At 35.3% G+C, this 27,783-nt stretch overlaps 1 protein-coding gene across 1 annotated transcript in view; it reads left to right on the top strand.

Moving 5' to 3' along the window:
* LOC129216182 (uncharacterized) overlaps positions 1–22,269 on the top strand; it is a 334,520-nt gene extending 312,251 nt beyond the window's left edge. Inside the window, exons 11-17 of the mRNA XM_054850361.1 lie at positions 8,071–8,166; positions 8,643–8,738; positions 10,700–10,795; positions 15,345–15,440; positions 16,619–16,715; positions 19,136–19,255; positions 22,051–22,269. Coding sequence (XP_054706336.1) covers positions 8,071–8,166; positions 8,643–8,738; positions 10,700–10,795; positions 15,345–15,440; positions 16,619–16,715; positions 19,136–19,255; positions 22,051–22,156 — 707 coding nt within the window. The 3' untranslated portion in view covers positions 22,157–22,269. The remainder of the gene's footprint in view (positions 1–8,070; positions 8,167–8,642; positions 8,739–10,699; positions 10,796–15,344; positions 15,441–16,618; positions 16,716–19,135; positions 19,256–22,050) is intronic.
* Positions 22,270–27,783: the final 5,514 nt, after the last annotated feature.

The following is a 27,783-nucleotide window of genomic DNA, read 5'->3' as shown; positions in this document are numbered from 1 at the left end:
TAAATGAAAGTTTCTTTCAATCATCGAACAAACTTTAGTACTGCTGCCTGAATGCTGAGCGTTTTGCCTTATTTATTTTCTTCTTAAACAAGAAAATCCCCCGTCAAGATACGACAGGTGAAAATTGCTTCTACATTTGAACCATTCCCTGATTGGTGATATTTTGATAGTTGAAATTGTAACCCTAAACTCCAGTGGATTAACCCAAAACTCCAGTAGGTAGCGTTCATTGTTGACCTTTTTTTTTTCTTCATTCCCTTGAAATGACAGTCTTACCAGTAAAACAGTTAGGTTACTGGATCGAGTTCAGTCTTGTAACAATAAAGCCTTCCCCTGCAGGTTAAACATTACCAAAACATATTATCATATTATCATGCTTAATTGTGTCGTGGCCGGAATTTCATTGTTGAAATACGCGAGTTACTCGATCATCAGCTATTATTTATATGAGGATGACTTGATGGAAGTAAAAGTCATTTTAGACAATACTCCCAAGAATTTTTTTAATTCGAATTTAATGAAATTATAAGATCAATTTATTTGGGATATAACCATCAAAAAACAGATCTACTTGCAATATACCGACAATCTGGTTATCCTATACGGTGGTTGCAGTTTTGTCCTTGTTTGGACTCATCATTCTAGAATAAGGAATAACAGAGCTGTAAGCAGATGTCGTATCATTCAAGTCGAGAGTGCGAACAAACTGGTAGATAAAGTAAATTTATCTCACCAGCGAGAGTCCGCAGACACGGTGCTGTTCAATTCGTAAATTGAAGGCAATGCTTGGTTAGTAGGCATTAAGTTACCACCACAAGCCAGAGCAAAGACAGAACTACATGCAACATACCGACAGCCCGGTTATCCCATTCAGAGACTGCACTTTAGTTATTTCTGCAGTCACTGAATGGAATAACTGGGCGGTCGGTAAATTTCGTGTAGTTCTGTCTCAGCCCTGGATTAGTGGTGGTAACTTACTGCATAACATCAAAAGCTTAGATCTTTTGCAGGAAAGTTACAACATGACCATATCTCATCTCAACATAGTATAAAATGAAGTCTCCAAAAAGTGTCTGTGTGTTTGAACTCGCAAAACTCGAGAACTACCCGGCCTATTTCGCTGAAATTTTGACAGTTTGTTCCTTTAAGTCCTGAAAAGGTTTGCAGACTAGTTTGGAAAAAAAAATCGATGATTAGTTCTTTTTTGTATTCCAACTTAGACCCAATTTTTACCTAAACTCTCGAATATGGGGGTAAAAAATTACTTGCAGATATTAATATTATGTATCGTTGGAAAGAGTAGAATTTTCCGCGTTCTACGCAATTTGTTTCAATGCTCTAACCTACTTACGGCGGGAGTTTTTTGCTTTTTTAGCTTGAATTTGTTTAGGCTTAGCTGAAAATTAAGCACTACTTTCTTCATTAAATCTATGAATAAAAGGGGAAGGAATTGTCCCACAGTTCTCTTTTTGACACCATTGGAAAAAGCGACATGTTTTACTCCAGATCTATCTCAACATTCGGTCGAAAAACTTAGCTTCTATCTCCAAAGGGAAAAAAGTTACAAGCCTTTTTGAATCATGTTCAAAAAATCTCATTTCCATTCAAATTGTTTAACCATTTTCTTTCGCATTTTAATTCCTTAAACTTATTTTATTTTGCGTTTAAATGGTTACGCTTTTTAAATCCATCTTTCTCGATTTAATTTCTTAAAAGTATTTTAATATTTGTAGTCATTGTTTGGGAGGAAAATTTTGCATGATTTTTTTTTATTTGTTTAAGCCTAATTGTTGAACATATGTCACTTGACACATTTTGTATTTTCAAGTTGGACCGGGCAAAGCCGGGCAGCTAGTATGATATATGATGATGCGTGCTTTTCCTTCTTAATTATACGCAGTTTTGTACAAACGACAATTTGTTCACGACAAAAAAAAATAATCTAAACCATATTATCTCTATATTTTCACTACAAAATTAATTGATACATTTTTTTACAACATATTTTTGAGCATACCATTCTCTTTTTACATTTCCGGAAGAAATGAAAACATTTTATTTTCTTTTTGTTGTTTCTATAGAAACTTTGTTTCGCCTTCGTTTTCCGTTTAGAGGATGCAATCTTTACTAATAATAAAGCTGAAAGTCTGTCTGGATATCTGGATCTCTGTCTGTATGTCAGCATCTCTGTGACGCGCATAGCGCCTAGACCGTTAGGCCGATTTTCATGAAATTTGGCACAAAGTTGGTTTGTAGCATGGGGGTGTGCACCTCGAAGCGATTTTTCAAAAATTCGATCTTGTTCTTTTTCTATTTCAATTTTAAGAACATTTTCTCGAGCAAAATTATCATAAGATGGACGAGTAAATTACCAAGTTATCATAACGTGGAATCGCAACACGGGCAAACCTTTTAGTGAGAAATTCACCATACATTATTTGTAAATATACAGCTGAATTAAAAGACGTTTTAGTTCTCTACTGCGGGTGAAGCCGTACGGGTACCACTAGTAAATTAATAAAGTATTAGTGACATTATAAAACGCGTGCATCAATATTTCATCGCTATTTTCCCTTCTCCTCTGCTAGATTCATTCAAATGTAATCTTCTTAACTGGGCAGATTGCCCATTCCATACATTTTGTGGTCAAACTGCATTATAACGTGAAAAACTTGGCGCAATTTCCAAGCTGCTGTTCCACCAAACTTGTAAAAAACGCTTATCTGCATGTCAAGCATCAAAACCAAATGTGAATTCGTGGCTTAAGAGTCTTGTTACACTGTGCCAAACCCTACTTTTGAAACAAAGCAATCACGTGTACAAATAAGTTCTCAATTATACCACTACCTGAGAATGATTGACACCTAAACTTATTCCGCATCACTTCCTACCTAGATTTGTCTGTACAAATGTTTGCACGAGTCTACGCATAACTATACTGAATATTAATAATATTCGCATATCGAGGAAAATAGTCAATTTCAACTGCCTCTCAGAGCAATTGAAGTAAAAACTGATTAGCATCACTTCGAATCTTTTGGTAGCATTGAGACTCACCATGCCATATGAAAGTAGTTAGTTGTTGCAAATCGCAAAAACTGCTTTGGTTTATCATACTTACCCGATTTTGTTTATTCTACGCTCATTCCGTCTTTTTGCCATAATTGTTTCTAAAATTTAATGCATCGATTTTCTAAAACACAAGTTCCCAAACTTTTCCAAGTCTTGGCACCCTGTCAAAAGGTAGAATTTTTTAACGGCACTCTAGTCCAACTTTTTTTATTCTTATACTATATTGATACTGAGATACTTCGCGGCACTCCTCTGCATCACCTCAGGATGCAGGACCCCATTTTGAGGAAAGCTGTTCTAAGATATATGTTTTCAACAAATTCGCATCTGAGGCAGAGAGAAGCAAAGGATGTAACTGCCAGAATTAAAAATTTGGAGATAATCAATGAAAAATTAAAGATGAACCTCTCATCTATCTTGGGGCAAGAAATAGTACTAGAAGTCATGGTAGTTGCTGCTACACACTGAATGGTTTAGAAAATTTTCAACGAAAACCTACCGACTTTGAACACATTTTACTCAAAACTTGAGAATTTCCATTTATATCCCTTTGTTTTTCACTGAATCATCTGTTTTTTCTTTTCTTTCCTTTCATTTTATTTTTATTTTTTCTTGTTGATGACACTGAGACTAAGAATGCCATAAGAAAGGCGTTCTTACATTTTTTGATCAATAAAAGCAAACCGCTAAAAAAAAGTTTTGATTTATAATACAAATCCGATTTGGTCTATACTACATTTTATCCATCTTCGCCATAACTGTTTCTGAAACGAAATGAAACAGTTTTCAGATATGTATATGTTGTACACATTTATTACTAAATATTCTTATTGGATGTCAAAATGGGATATTAAAAATCATATCAGAAAAGAGTTATCCTTTTAACTCTTTATGCATCACGTTCACACAGTTCAAAAAGATTGGTTTATTTTGTAACAAAAGATAATCTGAGTATTTTCCTCGTTTGTGAAGAGTCTATCAAGTAATATAAATAAAAATTCAAGAACTATTTCTTTTGTACTTCTCGGCGTCCAAAAGAAGACGGAGTTGAAAAGAGAAAACAAATATTAAAGCTAATTTGACAGAGCATTCTGCACATAGCACTGATGCATGCACCAAAATAAAAGAAGACAAAAATATAACTTTATTGAAAACAAAAAATGCTTTTGAAAGGCCGCTAAATGTTTATAACCATGAAAACACTTTTTATGTAATTATGTAAACTGACGACAGAAATTTCCGTACATCCCCAATTCATAATAGACATTGACGTTGTACTGCAAGAACATATTGTGAAACTTGCAAATAGACTCCGTTTTCAAAGCAGCACTAAATTGATCGAAATGGTAAAAATAGGAAAAAAAATCCGCCGTAAGAGATGAGAGTAAATCGATTATTTAACGAATCATTTTTCTGAATTTCACATAGTAATCTTTTTATTGAAAGATTCGAGAGAAAAAAAAAAGAAAGATGTACTACTTTATTCATTATTAGCTCATTTCACAAACGTGACTGACGGTCACAAAAAAGAGAATTCTTTCCCTTTTCTCCCCCTCCCCTCACTGTATTCCTTCCCGATAGCTGACGATAATCCTCTTATTGCAAAGAAAATAAAAAAAAAATCGGATCGCAAAGGTCTATTAGTTCTTTATTGATCTCTCATTTCAATGAAAGGCAGCGATTTTCTGGTTTTCATAAAGGAAACCGGGAAGAAAATCCTTTTTCTTCCCCTCCTCTCTTTCTTTCTTTTTTTTTTTTTTTTTTTCTTCTTCCTTTCATTTTGCGAGTGTGGAAGGCTACTCAAACAAAAAGATGCATCGAGAATAAGAAGGTTGAACAAAAATCTTGATATCAGTATTAACTTTCTGCTTAGCACAGAAGATTAATATGCTACCGAATATTCCCAATAACAAGGCTAAGAAGGATATAATTGCTTTCTTCACTTGGCCTACTTAACGCGACTGCCAATGAAATGATTTGTTTTCTCTTTGAATAATCTATTTTTAGTTTAGCTAATTGTGTTGAGCCTTTTTTTTTTCCAATGTTGCTAAAAACGAGCAATTTCCTATTGCGATATAAGGTGGTTCTTGCACAATAATCAATATTTCCGTTAGCTAAACTTTAGGCACTACTTTCTTCATTAAATCTATCAGTAAAACGCGGAAAAATTGCCCCACAGTTTTCTTTTTGACACCACTGGAAAGAGCGGCTTTTTTTTACTCCAGATCTAACTCGACCTATGGTAGAAAAACTAAGCTTCTATCTTCAAAGAAAAAAAGTTACAAACCGTTAAATATCAAGTTCGAAGAATCTAATCTACATTAAAATTATTGATGTTTTATTTCGTTTTACCATAGTTACGTCTTTTCGATTCGCTTGTTTCTTCTTGCTTATTCACAAACTTTAAGGGCTTCGATTTTAATGGAAAATCTTAAGCTCAACTTAATTCAAGCCCCGAGCTAAAGAGCAAAATATATTATTAGAGACCACGAATATAAAAGCGACTTTTCAAACGTACAAAATTGCAGTTTTCAATGTTCAGGATCCCCTTAGCGCTTACGGCTCTGCAGGTTGGTACAAGTTATTTTGAAACCCGGGGAAAGGGTGCTTTTTGTTCTAAAAGGAGCTCATAATGCGTTTTGAATCTGTTTCTTTCTAACTGACAGTTTAAATCTTAGCAAATCAAATAAGATTGCGAAGCAATCTTCGGGGGTCTGTGAGCGTTAGCGAGCAGGGAGCAGACCCCCTAGTTTCATTAACAGAAGAAAAAAAAAGAATGACATTGGTGGGCAAAAATTGTTAGAAGTTGATCTTGTAACTTAAATTGCATGAGGTAGGTGTAGAATTTTTCAACAGCGATTTCAAGCTAAAATGTTCTAGCAATCGAAACAGAACAAATGGAACTTTCAAAATTTGAGAACATTTCTTTTCAACTCCTGATAGAAATGTTCAATAAGGGGATAAGAATCGATCCAACGTCTTCTTTTGCATAATCCAAAAGGACTACCTTATTTGCATCAATGAAATACACTCGGATTACGGGAATACCTAAGGCAAATCCAGACTTATTTCTAGCATATATACTTATTTTGGCTTCTTCTAAAAATACAATGCGGAGGGATTGTAACGAGGAAAGAAATGTTTTATGAAGTGCGACATTAAATTTAAAGTTCATTCACTTACTCAGTTTATATGAAACAAGCTTCCTCGAATCACTTAAGATCAAAGTTTTAAATTATCAGTTTATATGAAACAAGTTTCCTCTAATCACTTGAAATCAAAGTTTTAAATTATGTGTTGACGCTTCCAGACAATACGTCCAACAGTTAAAAAAGAAAAAGGAAGAATTCTTTGCTCAGAAATATCAATTGTTAAAAAGTAAATTTCGATACTACAAATTAGCAAATTTATAACATTTGGTACAAAATGGACTGCAAATCTTTTTATTAAGTAAAGTATTTTGCTGTTTTATTGCCAATCGTTGTACAAAACGTCAAATGAGGCAGTGAGAAGCAAAAGGATGTAAGTGCCAAAACTAAAAATGTCGAGGTATCTTGGGCATATATTAGGAGAACACCTTCTCTGTTGTTATGCGCAAGCGAAGATGCTAGTAGTTCTGATAGGTGCTGCTATATAGTAAGATTTAGAAAACGGTTTGAATGAAAGCCTGTCTAGGATCAGATCTTTTAATGCATTTTACTCAAAACTTGGAAAAGTCCCCTTGCATCCCTTTGCTTCTCACTGCCACAATTATTAATGATCCATTTTTCATTGATCAGGGGAAAGGTAATAGATAAAATCAGTGAACAATGATGGCCATTAATCGCAAGGCAACGGGACAACTAACATTGCAGTTCGATGTTACAATCAGGCGTTTCAGAATGGAGACTGATCTAAATTTATTACAGTTATAACATCCCTTCGCTTCTCACTGCCTCAAATAGTGTTCTGAATAGCACTTCTTAAATTAATATATTTATTAAAAAAATCTATTGAAGGCATCGCAGCAGCCGACAAAATCGTTGAAACATGATGACATAAGAAAAATAGGGCTTAATCATAATAGGAAATTACATACCAAAAGTTATAGCCAGATACCATAAATTAATGCCAGGTTTATCTGGTATTAAATTAAATCATTACCAGAAATTACAGCCCATAGAGTAATTTCTTTACTTTATGGGCTGAATCATAGATGTAGTATAACTGGATGCACAACTCCGTAGCGAAAGCCAATGACCGCTATTGAAAGCGCGAAACTTGAAATAGACGGGCAAGCAAAGCTGCATCCCATGAGGTTACGGCATTGCATTCGGACATTCTGGATTCTGGAAGAACTCGTTGTCCATGGAGCCGGTTTCTCAAAGTGTATCTAGTTAATACAGCTATGGGTTGAATTTCATAATCGAAGCTGAAAATTTTAAGCAAAGGCTGAAGTACATCAAATGCTATAGTTTGCAGTAGATTGAAATATTATTGAGGCGTCATCACTTTTATACAAATTTACTGCATTTATTTAACAAAATTATTTAAAGTAGTTGCCCAATCGTTGGGAACATTTTGACACTTGAAAATTTGGCACAATCGATAAATTTCGGGCAATTATTATTTAATTCTAGCAAAATCTGCAACGCCAAAACAATTTTATGCCAAGAATAAATTATTATAAATTATCATGAGCGTACTGTTGAACCAGAGATGGGCAATGTCGTTCTTTTTAATGATTTGTTCACTAGAGGATCGTTCAATTTTTTTACCCATTCACTGAACTCGTTCATTTGAACGACCTTACTCATTTTAAAACAAAAGTTGCGGGTGACCCCTCTGCGAGAGTTACTCACGTGTATTGAAAATGTTTCATATTATCAGTAATATTCTTTCAACGAAAATCAACTAAAATTAGCTAACAGTAAAAAAAAATATGCCCGTAAAAGTTTAATTTACATGCATTTTATTTTACTCGAATTTGCCACGTGACTTATGTTTCATTTTTTATAGCTGTATGCAAACCTTATTGCTTGAATGGAGGAATTTGCATCTCTCCTAACACATGCCGTTGCAAACCAGGATATGTTGGGAAATCGTGCCAAAAAGGTAATGTTTAACAATGTGTACATTATGAAACAAACACATTTTTTCCAAACATAAATGGTGATGAAATCTATACAACCCGGTTATCACATCCAGAAACTGCAGTTTCATTCTTGTTAAAACTCATCAGTCTGGATTAGTGCATGACCGAGCTGAAGACAGATACCATCTCATTAAAGTTGAGAGCGCCAACAAACTGGTAGATAAAGTAAATTTATCTCACTAGCGAGTGTCCGCAGACATGGTGTGGTTCAACTAGAAAATTGAAGGCAAAGTTTGGGTATTTTGCAGTAAATTACCGAACTTAAGCCAAGGGGTGGTAACTTACTTTTATTTATTTATTTTTTTTTTACGTCCCTTTACAACCTAAAATTTTACTTTGAATTGTTAAAAAATACCCTTATCCATAAAAAGTAGCAAGTTACTTATTCACTTACTGTTCAAGGAACATACTAAAACCTTTCACTTTACTGTTACAGCTGTCTGCAAGCTAGGTTGCAAGAATGGAGGAGAATGCGTAGCTCCTAACAAGTGTGCGTGTCGGTCAGGATTTACTGGAGCTGACTGCGGGCAAGGTAACAATTTTATTTTATTTTTATTTTTCTTTCGAATGAAACTGCGTTAAAGTCCTTACCTTTTTCAGACCTTGTGCAATCCCAACATATGGTATTTTCTCTTTCATGTAGCATCCGTATCAAAGAATGACATTACCTTGATACTTTTAACTCCCAGTTTCTCCACCAGATGGAGGCACCTGGGCTCTGCTCGATGCCAAACTGCTCTACGAATTTAATTTTAAAGAGTACCGAAAGCCAAATAAGCGCTTAAGGCATCTTTTACATACCGCAAAAGCATACGATAGACGCTGTCAATTTTCTGACTGCTGAAAATCTACTGATTACAGACAGGTTTTTTGGCCGGAAGAGGCGCCCAAAGAGACCTAAGTACTACACCACTTTGTGTGCTGACCTTTTTTCATAAATCACCAGAAAAATCTTTAAAAACCTGGAACTGATCAGCGGGAACAGTCGGGGATTCGTGTCGCGGTTCAACGTATCAGTCACTCAAAACACATTTGAGCAAAAGGCGTATTCAAGTAGGTTAGCTTAATCTCTACTTACTTTCTCTCTTGTCTTCACCAACCTCTATCCATTAGCTTAAATCCTTAGGATTAAGATTACTAGGCTGTGTCAATGTACATGCTGAGTCCTTTCTCTAATTCCACTCTTCTTCGACGAATTTTGATGCGAAATCCCCTTAAAATCTAAACAAAAAGCACACATGAACATGCACTGCATGCGAATAACTCGCCATCTTTTTTCAATAATTGGGTTTTTTCGGATTCATTTTGCATTATTAATAATGAATCCAGTTATTAAAAATGGCACATGGTTTTTTCTAGGCACTGTATCTGTACAACGTTCATTTTCATATAACTTGTGTTTCTTAAAAGAGAATATAAATTAGTATTTCAAATACATAAAATACACCGCCAGCTCAGTCATTTCCAGCCGAGGACTGCAGTTTCGTGCTTATTAGCACTCATCAGCCATGGAATAGGAAGTGCCTGAGCTGGAGGTGGAAAACTTCTTATAGAAACCAAGAGTGTCAAACAAACTGGTAGCTAATATAGAATTAGCACTGACCAGACGAGTGACCGAAGCAATGGTTCGGTTCAACTCGAAGATTGAAAGCAAGGCATGGTATTTTCAGTAACTTACCGCCCTATAGCCATGGCTAAGGCTGAAATACATGAAATACACCGCTAGCTCAGACATTCCATCCGAGGACTGCTGTTTCGTGCTTATTAGCACTCATCAACAGTCCTCGGATGGAATGTCTGAGCTGGCGGTGTATTTTATGTATTTCTGCCTCAGCCCTGGCTATAGGGCGGTAACTTACTGAAAATAGTATTTCAAATGCAATATTTATGTCTTAGGAAATGAATTAATTTCATTACATTTCAATTAACTTCATTTTAGCTTCTAATATACATTTATTGCTTACCAAGGAACCACAGAAATAGTGTAATAATGAAAAAAAGTTTAAATAGGTAGCAATCGAAAGAAAATATTTGACGCAAAAATTTTTTGCCCTCGTCTCCCCTTGATCGAGACAAAGTCTTGTAGGTGACCAAAATTTTAAGAAAAGAGCTAAATTTAAAGACTTGGTGAGATATTGAACGTACTACTCGATTTTCACGTCTGCATGTGGCAGAAAATCCATCTGCAAAGGCGTGAAAGTTGTCTTCCATACCCACCGAAACTCGCAAAATTTGGCGCCTTTTCTCGAAATTTTGGCAGACTTTAAGAGCATATATTTCGATGACGGGGACATAAGGGCAAATAATTTGGGCATAAAAACATGTTTTACTATGCTCGTTCGATGGCTATTTACTTTTTAAAAAAATCCTTGTTGACTATCGTATGGCTTCCTGGTTAGTATAATCAAATTTTAGTTTCTAAGAAGAAAGTTTTTATTTTATTTATTCATTCATTTCTTGTAATCTTTAACATTTTTTTTGTACTGTTTGCAGCTCTCTGTGAACCCGGATGTCAAAACGGAGGTCAATGTGTTAAACCCTATTTCTGTCATTGTCCATCTGGAACAAGGGGCTCCTTTTGCGAAAAAAGTACGGTTGCTGTTCGTATAATACAATATGTTAAATGTCAATGCTTAATGTCAAACAGGAGCGTGCCCAGGGGGAGAGAAGCGACACTTGTTGACCCAGCGCGAAGGGGGCTCAAGATTTTTAAGATAAGGAGAGAAATATATGTAGGGACGCAGGGGTAAACAATATATGGAGGGAGCCGTAAAAGTCCTTTGTGACGGACCCTAAAATTTCTGTGCATGCCTCTGATATCAAAACATACTTCTTTACTAGCGCTACAACCAATACTTCTACAGAACTTTTTTTTTCTTTTGCCGTATGTAAAAAAATTAGACCCATAAAAATTTAAAATAAAACTACTTTCAGAATACATCCTTTTTTTTTTAACTTTGTATTTAAATATTGCTATTTTTTTTACGTAATTAATTTTTCAATAGGTCATATTCGGTCATTTAGTGTATTCGCTAACTTTTACCTAGAGTTTAATTTCTAGCCATAAAATGCAGGGATCTCATGTTCTCTATGTCCGTAGAATCTGCTAACATTCATTGAAACAGAAGAGAAGTACAGTAACTGCTCTTGTGAGCTCCCACGCACTTTGAGCATTATAAGCCTTACGACAAATTTCCACTAATTGAACCTAAAGAACGGATGTAAGGAGAATAAAATTTTAGTGCTGCCATCTACTAACAAAAATGTGAACGAAAGATGTTTAAATTGTGAATTTCTAGGTAAATAGAATCGTACAGAAGCAGACTCGTCGTTTGAGAATAGGGTTAGTCAGGATGTCGATTGTCCCTCGACTTTGGAGCACACTGAAATTATGCAATTTTTATGTGTACATTGTTGGGCGCATTTTTAGATGGGCCTTTGCCCCCCCCCTCCCCCCATTAAATTTGAAACGACATGTATCGAAATGCATTTTACTACACAATAATAAAAAATGTTAAATGCAATATCATTCCTCCCCTCCTCTTCATCCAAAATAAAAAATAAAAGAGGTAGTCAACATTTGTTACAGAACATGTAGGATATTTGTTCAAAATGCTTCTAACGAAAATGTGCTAAAATGTCATTGAAGCTAATTGAAGAACCGACAATGGTTTAGGATAGAAAATCAGTGCTCAGTTTGAATGGTTCAAAAAATGCGTCAAAAGTAATTACGAAATTCATTACCAATTAAAGCGACTTTTGATGGGCAAAGAAATAGATTTCGTTCAGCGAAAACATAGATAATGAAAAGATAAAAAGAGGAGCTTTATGAAACAAACACTTAACGGACGATTAATACATTTGCTGTTCGATGTGCCCTCCACCTAGTTCAGCTACCTGCTGGAAACTCATAACAGCTTGTTTCACGTCAAAATGAAGGGTAACTGTGCTGATTCTTTAAGAAGCCGGTGCACAAGAAAGCTCTGAACTAGGAACTCTCACAAAAAATAACAGCCACTTTTGTACTTTTTGCACTTTTGGTAGCCATTTTTTAAAAAGTTCGTGCTCAGCGTAGAAAGTAAATAACTAAATGACCAATTCGCTGTTTGCAATATCGTCAAGAATTTATGATACTTTAAAAAACAACAAACAAAATTTCACGGGATACATTTTATAAAGATATGAGCAAACAACAAACGGAAACATTTTACAAATTTTGAAATACAATACAAATGTTGGCAATATATCGGTCATTTGGAAGAAGAATGCCATAATACAAATTTTCAATTTTCTTTTTTTTTCTCTTAAAGGCCTTCAAAAGACGTTGTCTCCTTTGGAAAATAATGACAGATTTTTTTGTTTGAATATTAACCACTGGAGAGGGCAGCTAACTTACTTTTCTTAATGCAAATTCAGTTCATCTTCAAACGTTTCTGCTGTAAAATTTCATTTCTTCGTATTGAGGCACTCTTCTTCCAAATGAGCGATATAACTGAATGAAAGCAGCTCAGGCAGGCTTTGGTTTGTTTATAAGTCAGAATTGATCATAAACGCAGAAACGAAAAAAATAATAATAATTAAAAATTAATTTGAATTTTGACAACTTGAATTCAAATTATGTTTTTCGCAATCACGAGTGTGTGTGTGTATGGAGGCGTGTGTGTTTGTGTCTGTGTGCAGGCATAAGTGTGTGTGTGTGGGTATGTGGGTCTGTGTAGGTGTGTGTGTAGGTGTAGGTATGTGTATGTAGGTGTAGGTATGTGTATGCATGCGTGTGTGTTTGTGTCTGTGTGCAGGCATGATTGTGTGGGTATGTGTGTGTAGGCGTAGGTGTGTGTGTATATGCGTGTGTGTGTTTGTGTGCAGGCATGCGTGTGTGTGTGTGTGTGTAAGAAATAGACGCAGCTTAGAGACTGTTTTGCTAGAGCAGCATCGGGAGGGGCCGGTAGACGGTGGTGCTGCAGAGGTAGGCGGGGGAAAATAAAATCATAGGACATCAAAACAGTCAAATGAGAATAATAAGCAATGTGATTGCTCAAAAAACAGAAAAAAAGAAACCACGATCGTAAAAACAGGTCATTTTTAAATACGAGTAGATGTAAAAGCGTCAGGAATCATTGATTTTGTTACTTTAATTGAAATTTTTCGATCTGAAATGTACGAAGAAAATTTATTTATTTTTTATAAAATCAAGATAACGCTTACTAGAGACATTAGAGAAGGACTCAAACAATGCTCACATGTAAACTTACTTCGAGGTCGAACAGTAGTAGCGCGATATTATTTAAAAAAAAAAAAAAAACACATACATGATCGCCAGTTTTGGCGATTGGGACTTGATTTCTTTTGTTTTGCCATTTTCAATGAAATGATCACCCGTTAGCGATTGGCGATCGCTATTCTAGAGCTTTAGTATGACACGTGTTAGTAATTAGCATTAAAAAAAGAAGAAAACAAACAACAGTAATTATTTACTTCCACAGCAGCAATAAGAACACATCAATCGGCAGGTTCCGGAAATACTTTTTATCTTTCACCAAACAAAATCCGAAAGCCTCACGATGGTTCTGGTAAAATATCAAGCCATTTTGACTAGCATTTAATATTAGAACGTTAGAAATCGAAACAAAAATTATTCTCACTCTTCATATTTCAATCATATCCGTAGTATAACAATTACAATACAGTCAAACTTGCTCATAACGAGCCCTGATTTAACGAGATTCCGAGGCTATCCGATCTAGCGAGGAAATCCGAAATACTTGGTTGGTACAATGTTTTGTCTATTTGAGCATAACTCGCTTCTATCGAGGAAACCCCGCTTTAAGCGAGCAATATTTTTGAGATTCATAAATGTTAATTGATATGACTTCCCGCTCAGCTTATCCTTTCTGAGAAAAATTTCTTTGCCATTCTGAAGTCAACCAAACCGTCAGTGATGATTCATAAATCCTGAGAAAAAATTACGATAGTTTTCTTTTTACTTCCTTTTACAATAAAGGAAGTATTGCATTCGTGAAAGAATTTTCACTCAAAAATCGACCTTAATTTTCATTTTACTCACCCTCGAATGAATATTGAGTGTTTTTTTTTTTTTCGACTCGACCGCACATGGATAAGTGTATAAGAACGTATATACACGCGAAATATCCATTTTGACGATTCCCGAGTTAACTACAACGAGTTTTTTCGTGACGTCTGCATGTACGTATGTATGTATTTGCGTATGTATGTGCGTATAATGTAATTATTCGACATACATGTGCGTATGTATGTTGCATAATTCAAGAACGGTATGTCCTAGAAAGTTGAAATTTGGTACGTAGATTCCTAGTGGGGTGTAGCTGTGCACCTTCCTTTTTGGTTGCATTTGGGTGTTTCTAAAGGGATCTTTTGCCCCTTTTTGGGGGTAAATCATTGTTTCAAGTGGTGTTATAATTTGGTGGACACTTGGCGATGTATCACCAGTCTTTTGGTCGCCAAAATTTTCGCCAACTTGGCGACAAATTTGGCGATTTTTTTTAAAATCTGATTTCAATTTGGCCATTGTTGGTGATATTTAGAGAGCAAACTTTTGAATTACATTAAAATTGCCAGTAATGGGGAAATGACATTAAATTGGAGTAAAAGGAAGTCGTGTGATGCACACATCAGCTTGTTTTAATTTGTGGAAGAGAGAAGCATTTAAAAATTATATTTGATGATGCCAATATGTTATCACTTCCAGGGTAAAACTTTAAGAATGTTGTAGATCAAACTCAAGCAAATGCAGATGAAAAAAAAAATGATGAAAGCAAAAGAATGATACAATCAGACAGTAAGGCAGTTCAAAGCATATTTACTAGAAATGATAATAATTAAATGAGTGTGAATTTCTGTGAATTTTTCACAAACTCGCTTTTTACGAGCATTCGGTAATAACAAGCAAATATCCCGGTCCCTTCGTGCTCGCTATAAACGAGTTCGACAGTCTGATTTCGGTAGCAGATAATAGAAGACAATATTGAAGTTAACTTATTGGATAACTGAAATAAGTTGTCCTGTTTTTCTTAAATTTCATCTGCTAAACTTCACCCTAAGATCAACATAATCTTTTAACATCACAAAAAGTTCAGCAAAGATATCATTTCTTTTCCAGTTTTATGCAAGCCCGAGTGTCAGAACGGCGGCGTCTGCATCGGGCCGGATCGATGTTCTTGCCCCCGAGGCTACGCTGGGTATTTTTGCGAGCAAGGTACGCCAGTAATTTCTTCTACAAATATTATCTTCTTTCAAAAGTTCTTTTGATGTCATCTTCATCATTTTAGTTATATTTCTTGTATTTTGCTGTGTGAATACACACATACACATTTTTGTACGATTCTGCAACTAACTTTTTTTTTCCTTCGGAACTTCATCGTTGCAAAGCCATTTAAATATTTTATTTTTTTTTTTTGCTATCATACACTGCTGAAGCTAATGATTTTAGTCGCATCATGTTTTTGCTTGCGAAACGTTTTTTTATTTCACGATAACTGTCGTTTTTAGTTCAATATTTTGACGTAATTTAATGTATATCGTCCTCTAAAATACAAAAATGACAAAAACGGGGCAGTTTACCAATTTTGGAATTTGTCCAACACGTTTTATCAAATCCAAAACGCATGAAGAAAGCTTTGAAATAATGAAACATAGGGTTTGAGTTGTTGAAATTAAACCTGTATTTACTACACACATATTCATATATTAAGGATTATGATAGTCAATTAAGACAAAAAAGAAAAACAGCAGAAATGTATTTAAGCTTATATTTTATTTAACATAGTAAATGGCATAGCACTAAAAGTATGGAATACGTACTACAGAGCTCAATTGTTACCATGTTTTTATTAAATTAATTTGGTGTATGTCCGCCCAGGTGGAATCTTGCAACTCAATTTTTACCCTATTCCTGTGAATGGATTCATTTGAAAAGTGAAAAATATTTTTTAAATAATGAAAATTATTTAGGAATGTTAAAAAATGCTTATGGTTTTCTGTCAAAAATGTATGTCCGTTACCCGTGGAATTGTCCGTCTCCAGGTTGCATCCATCTCCTACACACACGCGCATACATACACAACTACACACACACGCACGCACATACACACAAACACATACACACACACGCACACACAGACAAACACAAACCTACACACATACATAAACACATACACACAACTACCCACACATTCATGCCTGCACACAAACACATATGCCTACACACACATACACGCGCATTTATACACACACACGCTCGTGATTGCGAAAAACATAATTTGAATTCAAGATGCCAAAAATCAAATTAATATAATTTTTTTTAATCTTTCTGACTTTGATTATTGAAGTGAAATGAATGTTTTACAAAAGCTGTTGTTTCTTCTCTGATTTTAGTCTACTGCCCTGGCGGTTGCCTGAATGGTGGTAAATGCAGTAAATCCGGAAAATGTTCATGTCCACTTGGTTACAGTGGCTTACACTGCGAAATAAGGTGCAATATAATGCTTATTACTTCTACATTTCTTTCAAATGATGCTTTAGAAAACTGTCAGATTAAGCTTATAAAAAATGTGCCAGAAAATAATTTCTTGCGTTATTATGTGGACTTACCTTGTTTATTAATCCTTGAAATGTTCAGTTTGTCTTTTTCAAACTCGTCTGTGACACGCAGTTGCGTCTGTTAATAATTTAGCAAATGAAACTGTTTTTGGAAATCAAATTTTATCATTAATTTAAATATGAGCGAATAAGTTGTAAGCATTTATTGGAGAATAGGTGTACAGTTATTTGTGTTTTTCTAATTCAGCCATTTCAAGCTCGTAATTATTCACGAAAACCTTCTCCAAATTTACTTGATTGTTGGATTTATATCAGCATTTCTTCGACTGTGGGTCATTACTCTTTAATCGCTAGTCAAATTTTCGCTGATCATGACACTGACTTTATAAATTCAGTTTTTTTCATCAGATGATCAGCTAGAAACTTAATTTATTTTTTAAAATTTGTTTTTGAGGAAAAAATACCATGGGATAAGGCGAACTTCTAAGTCATTACAAGCTATTTCGGTTTTCTGATTAAATGAAGATAATTTGAAAAAATCATAAGACTTTGAGTTCTTGCATGCGTTATCCTTCTCAGATATTTTACTACCAAAATAGCCAATGTGTTGTACAATCTAAACTGTACGAATATCAGCAGAACGAACTTTACAGAACAATCGATTTTTTCAGTGAATAAACTTTAGTTTCAAAAGAGCAAAAATAATTTCATCCAAACTAAGATTCAAAAGTAACATGTTTTTAATATGATTTTTATTTTATTTAAGCTTTTTTTTTTTTTTTTTCAATTTTACCATTACAAAACTGCAAAAAAAAAATAAGCGTACAAATTTTAAACTTCATAAGCTAAGCGGATTTCTTGTGTTTCTAAACGATGGGTCTAATTGGCGTGTGTAAAAGTTTTATACCGCTTAATACTGCAGAGTGTTTACAACAGTCTTGCACTGCTAAAGAAAATTTAGTGAAAAAAAGTATTTCAGAGTTTAAGAGTTTTTTTTTTTTTTTTTTATCTATCTCAAAAAAAAGCTTTTTTTTTTGCAACGTTAACACACTCCAATGTGTGCACCTTTCGCAGCTCTGTGAAGATTTAGACGATTTTTAACTTCGCACCAAGTCCTGGCACGTCTAGAATTTACCTACTGAGAGCTTGGTCATAACATTCCTTATGTGGATATAAGCTTTCACATTGGAATTGACACTGTGTTAAAACCAAAGATTTTGAAGGATTTATCTCGCAAAACCTCCTCGTAGTGCTTCTGGGAGATTTTTTTTTTTTTTTTCATCGCCACCATTTTCATTATTCGATGCTAGGGAGATCAATATTTTATTTCTCAAATGTCGCGTCAATTGGCCATTAGATCATTAAACCACGGGCTATCCAATATCTCTCAGCAACACAATTGAACTTAGTAAATGCGGAGTAATCGTCCAGATGAGCAGCGTCCATGTCTTTTCCAGAGTTATATAAAGTACAAGTCGGAGAATCCGTCAGGTGAAAACGGTACAAATAGGCATTGAGACAATCGTGTCTGTTAAAAGTCTGAAAAGAGCCACAGCAGCAACTCGAGGAGAATTCGGGATACAGTTGGACGTCTCGCATAGTTTTCTCCAGGGTTTATCCTCAACAGCTTGGGAAGCAACATGATGAAACGCATTTCTGTAAATTCTTTTGATCTCCAATTTATCAGAGTGGAGTGGCAAAGCTCGGGACATCAATATCCCTCTAGCTAATATTGTAGCGATGGGAAAAAAACTTTCTGAGATAAAAATCAATTTAGAAAAAAACAACTTTTTCTTTTTATCCAAAGTAGTTTTTTTTTTTTTTTAATTAATTTTCATTATCAATGCAGGACCTTTTAAACACCCCGTATATTATCAATGATAGAAGTTAAATCTAATACGTTGCATACTCATTACTCTTAATGTTGTGCAATGAAACAAATCACCTGGAAAACGCTTTTTGTTTTAGTGTCAACTTGTCAGAACAATGAAAATATAAAGTGCGCATTGCATCGTTAGCAAAGTAGAAAAAATGTTTCAGACAGAAAAACTGAAATTCATAATAAGGAAATGAAGGAGTTTTTTTACTTTGTGTCATTCTCGTCATCGCGGTAAAATTAAATTTCCTAATTAACAAATTTGCAAAAACATCATTCCTAAAAACTAGTTAATTGAAAGTGGGACCATTAAATTAGTCAAATTGCAACGCGATTGAGGTAAGAAACGCTTTCACATTAAGTCTAATAAAAGTAACCTTAAATCTCACTCCAACTATACTTGCTTCGAATTAGAAATACTTTTATAGTTTGTGATACATTTGGAATACTGATAGAATTTTGTCGTTTCACAACAGGAAGCCTTGCAAGTTTGTGGAAGTCAAGGAGCCGTACAAGCGGGGCTATAAGCAGAAAGTTGCCACACAAGTCAAAGTCCCTTGTGGTGCCTGGGGATGGAAAATGTGTACAAAGACCAAGTGAGTGTACATTCTTAATTTATTCAAAATGTATGGTAGAAATTACTAATTAATTGAAGCTGCATGTGCCGCAGACCCGAACCTATAAATTTTGGGCCCTCTTGCAACGAATTCTGTAGGGCCCCTTCCCAGACACCAGAAGTGTATGTTTGCAACTTTTTTAAGTCTTAGTGCTAGTTTTTTTTTTTTTTAATTTTCCTGTGCCGTTGGGTCTTTTAAGGACGTGCCCTTCCTCCCCCACGATGAGTAGTCTGCTGGTACGCAGATCCGGGCCTGCACGTGCGCGTTGATTTTGAACAAAGTAAGATTTAATAAATGTTAAAATCAACTTAAGAAGAAAACAATTGCAGGCACTCATAATATATTAACAAGGAACATCTTTATTAGGGAAAAAAGAATTTGTTTCAAAAGAAATTTGAAAAACATTTCGGTACCCTCATTCATTACTCCTGAACTAAGTTAAATTATTGCTTTTGAAATAGCACCTTTTTTTCCATTATAGGTCGTCTGAGCGCTCTTGATACACGTTTTTAACTTACCAAGCTTTCAATACATGTGATTTGTAATTTATGCTAAACCGTTTCTTAATTTAAGAAAGTATTAAAGAGTAACAGATTTTTTTCTCCCAGCATTTGATGCTTTTTTTTTCTTTATTGATTGATCAAAAAGAAATGAGTTAGTAAAGCGCCATGTTAAATGTCATACGGAGGGGGCATTAGTTCGAGGCCTTAATAGAAAACGTCGATATCAAAATATTAAATCACAACACTCAACTCTTTTCATGCCAGTCGGAGTAGCTGACAAATTTCAGGAAAATTTAATGTTTAGAATGACTCCTGGACATTTTAACACAATGTTAGCTTTCGCCGGCTCAGCTTTCGTAGTTCTATTGAATTCCAGTGAAAGATAATGCGAACTAAATGATGGCCCTTTCACCATTTTGTGCCTGCACTTGTTTGATGTTTAGATTTATGCGCGTGGAATAGTTAACGGCACAGTGGGAACGGTGGCAGATGCTCTTTTGTACACATTTATCGCGATGAACACGACTGAAACAATCTGTTGTGAAGTATTCTGTGTCTTGTCAACGTTGTCTTTGGCAATGATGGATAAGTAAAGGATTGACTTAGGAATTCATGCATTATTATGTATTTGCAATTTTAAAATTCTTCCAAAGGTGGCCAAAATTATATTCTAGATCTAGACTCACTTTTTGTAAGCTAAGACTAAAGAATTTTTTTTTTTTTTTTTTTTTTTTTTGAGCAATGGCGAATTACTTATTTACTTCATTTGACCAAATTTGATTTTTAGACCAGAGTCATCTACGAGCACCACCGTTCACCGACCCCTGCAAGTGCTGCTCTTCTGGTCTCGGACCTCCGCCAGTAGCACTGTCTACCGGAATCCGCTCCTCCTGAGCGGTGGCGTCTACACACATCTACACACAGACCTTCACCACATGTCTTCACAAACACACACAGGCGCTTACACACTTACACACACGCCTACGCGCACACACAAACGGGAGAAACGTAGATTCGAGGGACATAAAGCCGAGGTTTCACTGCATTTGTGTTAGTTTCATTAACTTTCTCTTAAACTTCTGAAAAAAGGTGAGTATTTACTCACATACACGCCTACAGTTATCAATTTACAGTTTAATTTTTGTTAATTCCCGTGTTCCAATATTTTATAAACGAAATGCATGATATATGTTGCAGATGAAAGCTCTTATATGTTAAATTACTACAGAAAAACTACTTTGCCTTTTTTCATAGTATTTAAAAACCTTATCCGCAGAAAAAAAATTGAATATATTTTTTGAAATTTTATTCATAAGATCAGTTACATTTCTCTTGTACTCGAAGAATCATTTTACATTGCTTTATAAGTTGCTTGTGTTTATCTAACCAAATATGAATAACTCGTGCTTACAATTTATTCATTTATTTTTTCAGAGGAAATTTTATTATACATTTCTGCATTTCTTTTCCGAATTTATTAAAATAATCTCCAAAATCAGTATTTCTAGCTCCAGAGAAAAAATATTACGAAACCTGAACGCAGATTTGCATAAAAAGTGATTTTCTATCATCTGCTTCTATTTCCTTTTCTTATTTATCCCAAGGAGCAAATGTCAAGGAAACTGTCAAATGGGATCTGGGGGGTTTTTTTTCGATTCCATCTCTTTTCTCAGTATTTGCATATCTCCAGTCTGAATAGCACAAAATAAATCTTATATAAAAATGACTGTATGTGTGTGCGTGTATGTGATTCTTATACAAACCTCCACAGTTTACGCCAGATATGTACAAATAGGGCACAGAGGTCCATTGATGCTCAGAAATTCACATAGATACTTTTTCGTATTCCTATGGGGGATGAAAAAACCCTTGCCAGAAAATCCGTGAAGCGAAATGTTTAACACCTATTAATAACAATGACTGTAATTTATTTTAAAAAAATTCCATGATGTCCACTATTCATTGATTTCAGAAACTCCATGCAGTGCATGATTTTACGATAGCTAAATGAAATTTCATTCCCAAAGAAGGATTATTAATCATTACGATCATTGGATCATCTCATGATCATTGATCATCTTTATCATCATGCTGTATAGATGAAGCACGATGTATTGCATTCGAAGAGGGCAAAATTTATGCTCGTGTCAAACGTAGAGCTTCATGAAAACCTTTTAACAGGCGGGGATTTAGCTAATTGTGTATGTCAGTGCGGTTGATGCTGACCATGTGCACGATTTTAAACTGCTAATTATGACTTTCTCCCCACAGAGTCCACTACGAAATGGTTTACAAGACTTTCTTCAAGACGTCTTACGAGTGCGAGGAGGTGCAACAGAGCAAGTACCCGAATTACCAGAAGCTAAAGAATGGATGAGGAAGGGAGCGAAGTGGAGCTGTGATCATCGTCACGTTGTCAGAAGTAGCTGTTCATCGCACATTATCTCATGTTCCTCGTCTCTGTCTCCATTCGAATAAAGCGCTGTTTCTCTCCCATTTCTCAAGTCTCTGTCGATCTTTCTGAAAAAAATCATCCATTCTGTCAATCATTCCTGTTGCTCAATTCCTGTCAATCATTTTTAAATGGAACATCTTCTATTCTTACACCCAAATTTCTGTCATTGATTATGAAACACAAACACCATTCATTCTCACTTTCGAGTTCCTGTCAATCAAATGAAACGCAACATAATTCACTGTCAAGCTCCTGTCAATAATTTTAAAATGCATCATCATCCATTCTTACTCTCAAGTTTCTATTAATGATTATGAAACACAACACCATTCAGTCGCACATTCTGAAACGCAACACCATTCATTCTCACATTCAAGTTTGTCAATCATTCTGAGAAATAACATCGTTTATTCTTCTACTCAAGTTTCTGTCAAACATTTTAAAAAGCAACATCATTCATTCTTACACTCAAGTTTCTGTCAATGATTACAAAATATAACATCATTCATTCTCACATTCGGGTTCCTGTTAATCATTCTAAAACACAACATCATTCAATTGCACTCTCAAGTTCCTGTCAAACATTTTAAAATGGAACGTCAACATCATCCATTCATATTCTCCAATTCCTGTCAACCATTTTAAAATTCATCATCATCCATTCTTATTCTCGAGTTCCAGTAAACCATTTTGAAACGAAACATCATCTACTCTTACACTCAAAATTCTGTCAATGATTACAAACACAACCCCATTCATTCTCACATTTGGGTTCCTGCCAATTATTCTGCAATGCAACATCATTCATTCTCACTCTCAAGTTTCTGTCAATCATTCTGAAACGCAGCATCATTTATTATCACTCTCAAGTTCCTGTCGATCACTTGAAAATGCAACATTATCTATCCTTATTCTTATGTTCCAGTAAATCATTCTGAAACGAAACATCATCTATTATTGCACTTCCGTTTCTGTCAATGATTACGAAACACAACATCATTTATTCTCACATTCTAGTTCCTGTCAATCATTCTGAAACGCAACATCATTCATTTTCCCACTTAACTTTCTGTTAACAGTTTTAAAACGCAACATCATTCATTCTTACTGTCAAGTCCTTGTAAATCATTTTGAAACGGAACATCATCCAATCTTACACACGTTTCTGTCAATGTTTACGAAACGCAATATCATTCATTCTGACACTCGAGCTTCTGTCAATTATTCTGAAACACATCATGTACTCTCCCACTCCAGAGGTGCCCATCCCCCTAAAAGTAAGGGCGCACTCCCCTAAATATCGAGATCATTATTAGCGCTACACAACTATTTTGTACGCATGGACATAAGAACGTTTGCCACTCTGACCTCCGTTCGTGACACTCGTGTGGTAGGGCAGAATTATTCTCCCTCAATTCGCATGAAAACGGTACCAGTATACTCGATTATCAGTTTGTATGATGTTCAAGAAATTAAATGTCCTAAATCTATTTTTAGCATGCACTAGAAGTGTATAAAAGAACTTCTCTCAAGTAGCGATAACAGATTCATTCATTCTTTCAACAAGTGTGACTCATTCAGCAGCACTAGTTGCAATGAACTTGTGCGAGAAGCAATAACTTGAATAATTCATAATAATTTATCTCGCTCATCTTATTTACGAAAAGTAAAAGGAAAATCTACTTCAAATCACACACGTAAACGTTGGTATTCTAAAAGTTTAAAAATATTATTAAACTTTTATTTTTTAAACTCGGTTTGATTTTTGGAATAATCTGAAAAACAAATTTGAATACGGATCATAAAAGTACTGCTATAACGAGGGAGGGGAGAACCTTTATTTTCAACTACGTCTTCTAAAATGTAACTATCTCCAGATATTCCCTGCTTATGTGTTTTGTAGTCAGTGGCGGATTGGTTGAAAACATCGGCCCTGGCATTAGGAGATATAGCGGCCCCATAGCTCTTATAGATATTAAAATTTACCTAACGACTGGGATATCACTTAAATATGAGGAAATGATGCTTAACTACTAAATATGTTTTATTTAAACAAAATGTAACAGATAGGAACACTTCTGCGCTTTAATGGTGAATAAATTGATACAGTATTAGCAAAACCTTATTTTTGGGAAAAATTGTGATTGTAATTGTCCATTTAAGTATTTTTATAATGCCCGGAACTTGATTGAATATTTTCCGTAATGATAACACACTGCCTTGGCTAGTAGGTCCTTTTCTGCAGTCATAACAAGTAACTTAATTGCCCTGTTTATATGAAACTGATCTAGCGATGTTCATGGGTGAAAGACTAAGGCCGTCTTAGAATATGATGAGTCCCTCTACACAAACATACATAACTGGGCCCTGTCATAAACATTCCCTTTTTTATACTGCCATAATCTGACGACCCCCAGATTCGATGCGAGGTCAAAAACCTGGTCGGGTACGAGTTTAGAAGCCCCTTATTTTTTTTCAAACGCATGTATCAATACAAAAAGCGATGTGAGAGAGTGAACTTAGCTTTCTGGCTTTTGGGGAGTCATTAAAGTATTAGCAATATAAACTTAATTGAAAGATTAACATTGAGTCTGAAAATAGGGGGGGTCCGGGGGCCTCTCCCCCGGAAAATTTTCAAAATTGTAGCCTTAAAAATTCAATTTTAAACAATATTTGGTGATATTAGGGGGAGCGTAGGTTCAGGGTTTCTCCTGCTGCAATTTTTCAGAAGTGGAAATTCAAACAACAGAATCTTAAATTATCTTCGAGTACATGGTATGAAGAGCGGTTCCGGGGTCTCTCTTATGAAATTTTTAAAAATATATTAGCTCTGAAAACGCAGTTTTAGAAGATCTTTGGTGATTTTGAGTCGAGATAGGTTCCAAGGCCATCCATCAGAAAATTTTCAAATTGAAAGTCTTAAAATCCTTTTTTTCGGTAAAGACTAGGACACCGGCAGTTACTCGAAAATTCAGTTCCAAAAACGAAATTTTTGCTGACCTTCAGTGATGTTAGGAAAAGGAGTTTTCAGGAGGCTCACCCCGAAAATTTTTCGAAATTTGATGCACTAGAAACGAGATTTAAAACTTTCTTCATTGATGATGCCGAGAGAGAGGAGGAGACAGGGCACTTTCCCCAGAAAAATTTTTTAATACTGTTAATTTAAGAACACAGTTTTAGACCATCTTTGAGAATGTTAAAAAAAATGGGAAAGGTTCGAGTACTTTCCTCCAGCAAATTTTCGAAACTGGATGCTCCCTCAATGGTATTTTAAGATTGCATATTTTAAAATAATTTTACGGAAAAAAATATTTTTGTCACTTTTATTCCAATTGCCTGAAAACAGGGTCGCCGAGAGCAAAAGCGGATCCGGGAAAAAAATGACAAAGGTTCATTTTTTCACAAGCCTCCTTCTACACATTTCACCATTAGGATATTTTACCCTCTGCACGAGTTCAATTCCGAGCCGGGCCCCTATTCACCAACTAAGCTGACATGACCTCACGTCGGCCCTTGTTGTAAGTTGCATTTTATAGCAATTGTGAATTGTCATTTATAAATAAAAGCGTCAAAGAGACCAAAAATATTTTAACTTTTTTCAGCCAATAAGGTTTCCTTGTTTTTTTTTTTTTTTTTTTTTTTTTTAATTTATTCATTTATTTTTTATTACACCATTAAAACTATATTCGCAGCCCCAAGCCCGACTAACTAAAAGTGAGGCCCTAGGCCTACACTAATTTGGAGGACCCCTGAAGACTATGCAGTGTTTGATTTACATTTTTAAAGCACGAATGCGCTGTTGTAGGCCTCTTTGTCTAATCACACAACTATGTGCATTTATGAATCCCCTTTGGGCTCCCTCATAATCGTGACCAAGTATATTCGTTACTGGCAGAATGATTAAAAAATCCCCTTTTAAAGAAGTTTAATTTCCAATTAATAAGTCATTATTTTTTAAAAAATACATGTATTTTTCTAATACATGCCTAATTTTTTAAAAAATGTGGGGCTCCTTAAGAACATGGGGCCCCAGGCCTAGGCCTAGTCAGCCTGTGTGGTAATCAGGCCCTGGGCAGCCCCATTTCAGAACCCCCCACCCTCACCCTTTTGTGGTGACGGCCCTATCTCTCCCTCCACCCGCAAGCTTTAACCCATGCGTAAAGAGGAGCTGAGGCTGTGTTTTGCGAATTTTTGCGTTATTCTAAACACATGCGGGCAAAATTTACATTTTGCTGTTAGTTGACAGGCCCGAAAGACTTTGCTGTTAGTTGATCGGCCCCAAGCATGACCGGCCCCACCGGGCAGATGCCCGGTTGCCCGCCGGCTGTATCCGCCACTGTTTGTAGTCAAACGAAAATGCGTTGATAATAAAAACAAACATTGGAATTTCATTCCTTCACAAGGTTTTTTCTCCCTTTTTTGTTCTTTATTCGCAACTCCAGAGCTTGGATACGCTACCTTGCGGTGATTAACAATACTACCGAAAAAGGTAAAACATTCCATTCCACGTGTTTTCTTTCGGGTAAATTACAGGCTTCAGACAGTTTCTGGTGAAATGTAATTTCAGAAAAATAGAAAAGAAAGCTTCCCACAAACACGATAAAAAAATACTGTCATTCACAAAGCGTCAAAGCAAGTTATAAGTTACAGCATTTGTTTGTTTTACCTTTTTCCTCCGCCATTAGACAGTGGCTGCAGCGATCCCTATAGTTTATTGGAGTTGCGAATTGAATCAAATATGCTACAAAAGATATTTCTAGAATTTATATATGCTGCAAAAAATTTATATTGGTGAAAAGAACACATAATAACTTTGAATTCCATTTGAAACTTCTCCAACAGTTTTAAAAATAGAATTATTTTTTGAGTTAAAATCTAAAAAGAAATTGCATTGAATTTCAAAGTGAACAATTTGAACGAGATGTTATGAGAAGAATTTGATCGCTAATGCAAATGCATGTTGTAAACGAAGAAATCTTTTGAAAAACTGAAACTCACTTACTTGTTACAAAAAAGTACTGCATTACAAACTTGGCAGGGAGTGTCAATATTCCTAAAACTCAGTAAAGCATAAAAAAAAGAAAACGTTCCACCGCTGCCACTGTATGATATTTTTACGTAGTTGAATTCGCAAATCACAATACACAGAACTAACGCACGGAACATGAATTCAGATTGTTTATAATTATATTATAAAATGGCGGGAAAAAATTGTTACAACGCGTACGCACCACAAATCTACTGCAGTTGTTTTTGAGTGCGATACACTTGCTGCACATGCGCGTTGTCATGAAAGTTGTAAGTAATGCAGCTTCAAAGCAATCAGATTCGGAGTTTCGTCTATTTCTATAATATGGGTAGCTTTTTTGGAAACTGTTAAAGGATATGTTCCAGTAGAGTTGCCGGTCGACCGTGGTTGGTTGATCATATGACAGCTAATGAGGTCCGGAGTTAATAACCGGTTGGTCACTAACCGATTCTTTATGGAATACGTTTGGTTAATAAAGCGGTTACTTTGCGCAGACGAGTAATGAGCAGGTGAAAAATAT

This window comes from Uloborus diversus, chromosome 2 (genome assembly GCF_026930045.1).
Source record: "Uloborus diversus isolate 005 chromosome 2, Udiv.v.3.1, whole genome shotgun sequence".
Classification (NCBI taxonomy): Eukaryota; Metazoa; Arthropoda; class Arachnida; order Araneae; family Uloboridae; genus Uloborus; species Uloborus diversus.
This window is presented reverse-complemented; position numbering and strand designations above follow the sequence as displayed.